At 34.5% G+C, this 2,388-nt stretch overlaps 1 protein-coding gene across 1 annotated transcript in view; it reads left to right on the top strand.

Annotated features, from left to right (window-relative positions):
• Positions 1 to 2,388, top strand: part of LOC107671468 (eukaryotic translation initiation factor 3 subunit H-A-like) — a 71,150-nt gene that overhangs the window by 53,501 nt on the left and 15,261 nt on the right. Inside the window, exon 5 of the mRNA XM_016464390.1 lies at positions 839 to 988. Coding sequence (XP_016319876.1) covers positions 839 to 988 — 150 coding nt within the window. The remainder of the gene's footprint in view (positions 1 to 838; positions 989 to 2,388) is intronic.

Below are 2,388 nucleotides of genomic sequence, written 5' to 3'. Positions count from 1 at the left end.
TGTGTGTGTGTGTGTGTGTGTGTGTGTGTGTGTGTGTGTGTGTGTGTGTATGTATGTATATCATTTTTTCTTTCAAAAGATTAACAGGATGGGAAGTGGTTTTGGGGGCAAAAAGAAAACATTCATACATACATAGAAAGTGGTAGTGAGGACACAAACAAACAAAAACAGTTCAAAAATGTTGGGTCTGCAAATTTTTATGTATTTGAAAAGTCTCTTCTGCTCACCAAGGCTGCATTTTATTTGATCAAAAATACAGTAAAACAATATTGTAAAATATTATTGCAATTTAAAATAACTGTTTTCTATTTTAATATATTGTACAATATAATTTATTCCTGTGATGCAAAGCGGAATTTTCAGCATCATTACGCCAGTCTTCAGTGTCGATATGATCCATATGATCCTGATGATCCATTTTTTTCCATTTTGTATAATAAAAAAATCCAAAAAACATTAAGTTTACAAGCGAGTGTGGATCCTGCTTTTTTCATTTGAAGTAATTATATTTACTGATCTACACATGCTAAGTATTGGTTGAGTGCAGTGATTTCACATTTTTGATTATCACTTTTGAAAACAGTGGTGCAGCTTAATAATTTTTGTGGAAACCGTGATACTTTTTTCAGAATTGTTTGACGAATAGAAAGTTTCAAAGAACAGCATTCATTTGAAATCTTTTGTAACATTATAAATGTCTCTTTTTGATCAATTAAATGCATCTTTGCTGAAAAAAAAAGTATTCATTTATTTTAAAAAGTATATTTTGAACAGTAGTATTGTATTTTCTTAATAAATATTTTGGTATTGATACAGACAGTTTCTCTGTTTTTCTCAGGCTGAAGAAGGCTTGCATTGGCTACGAGCACATGCTCGAGGAAGTCCCCATCGTCATCAAGAACTCACATCTCATAAACGTGCTCCTGTTGGATCTGCAAGAGAAGAGTACGGTGGCTGACAAGCCCGAGCTGCTCAATCTGTCAAGCAGGTCAGAATCACCCCTGCCCTGAACTCTGTGTTCAACGCTCTCATTTTGGGAAAAAGATTTGTCATTTGCTGATTCATCTCGTCAGTCCGTGTCTTTTAAGCCTCTCTGCCATGACTCCGTTTCGCCCAGGAAGTTGACTGAGGAAATGCAATACACGCTGACAAGGCCTGACGGCACAGTTTAATCTTGACACTCCAAATAAGTCTTGCATGTTGCCTGGACCAAACCGTTATAAAAACCAGCCTTCTGGGAGCAGAGAAATGCTACAAATGCGAAACAGTGATTTTATTCCAGCAATTTCAACATTTCAATTTAGTTGCTTTCAGACAAATACAAGCATCACACCTCATATTTAGATGTGTCTTTTGCATCTATCATCATTTAACCATCATTTAACCAGTATAACAAAAGCTGTTTCTTAATTGGTTTTACGTTTAATATTGTGCTAATATTAACCATATAACCAAGCGATAGCTGAATCTGTGCCAAAATACTGTAGAGTTTGACCGGATGTCAGTAACAACTGATAGGAATGCGTTTTAAAAGTTAATAAGCCTATTTATTGTGCACAATTATATGGTTAGTTGCATTTTATTTGCATTTAACATAATTCTTTCCCAGATTACTGACCAACGGCCCACCAGATGAGAGCCGCTGACCTAAAATGAGGTTGTCGGGGGTCCATCATTAATGCTTCTAGCTGGAGCTGGACGTTTTGTTCTTCTGCAAATAGTCTTCTCTTCTAAATTAATTTGGCTAATCCAGTTAGATTCAACTGAATTTTATTACAGATTGAGTCGGTTTCCAGGAGAGCAGTTCCCAGAAATGAGTCCCATTACGTTCAGAATGAATTTTCTTTCCTTCTTTTTTTTTTTTATTTAACTAATATGACCAGCAGCTTCAAGGACAGCGTATTAAACGTGTTGAATTTAGAGGAAAGATTAAAGTCTATAAAAGAGGCATATTCTACAGCATTTTTTTTCTCTCTCTGAAGTCCAGGGTTTCTTGCACTATAAATGTTGTAGTTTAGTTTTGCATGAGCAATTTTCACCCTCGCTATGACTCATAGAAATAAACATTGTTTTGCTACTGTACCTTTAAGACTTCTGTATGTAAATTATACCTGCTATGAGAGTAAATTATGTCTCGTGATAGTCTGACATCTTTGCATTGGAAAACAAGTAATGTCCCTGTTAGGTTGTTGAAAACGGAGTCAGGATTGATATGCAAATATGGCCGTTAATTAGTGGTTGTGACTTCATTCTGAAAGATTTAAGATTTGTTTGTTTTTATTTTTCTGAACTGGTTCAAACTGTCAGTTTCAGTCATTTTTCATTTAATTCTTTTGGGATTTTAATCACTCAATTACTTTTTTTTTTTTTTTTTTTATATATATATAT

This window comes from Sinocyclocheilus anshuiensis, unplaced genomic scaffold (genome assembly GCF_001515605.1).
Source record: "Sinocyclocheilus anshuiensis isolate Anshui unplaced genomic scaffold, SAMN03320099.WGS_v1.1 scaffold552, whole genome shotgun sequence".
Taxonomy (NCBI): Eukaryota; Metazoa; Chordata; class Actinopteri; order Cypriniformes; family Cyprinidae; genus Sinocyclocheilus; species Sinocyclocheilus anshuiensis.
Note: the sequence above shows the minus strand (reverse complement) of the source record. Positions and strands in the feature narration are given on the sequence as shown.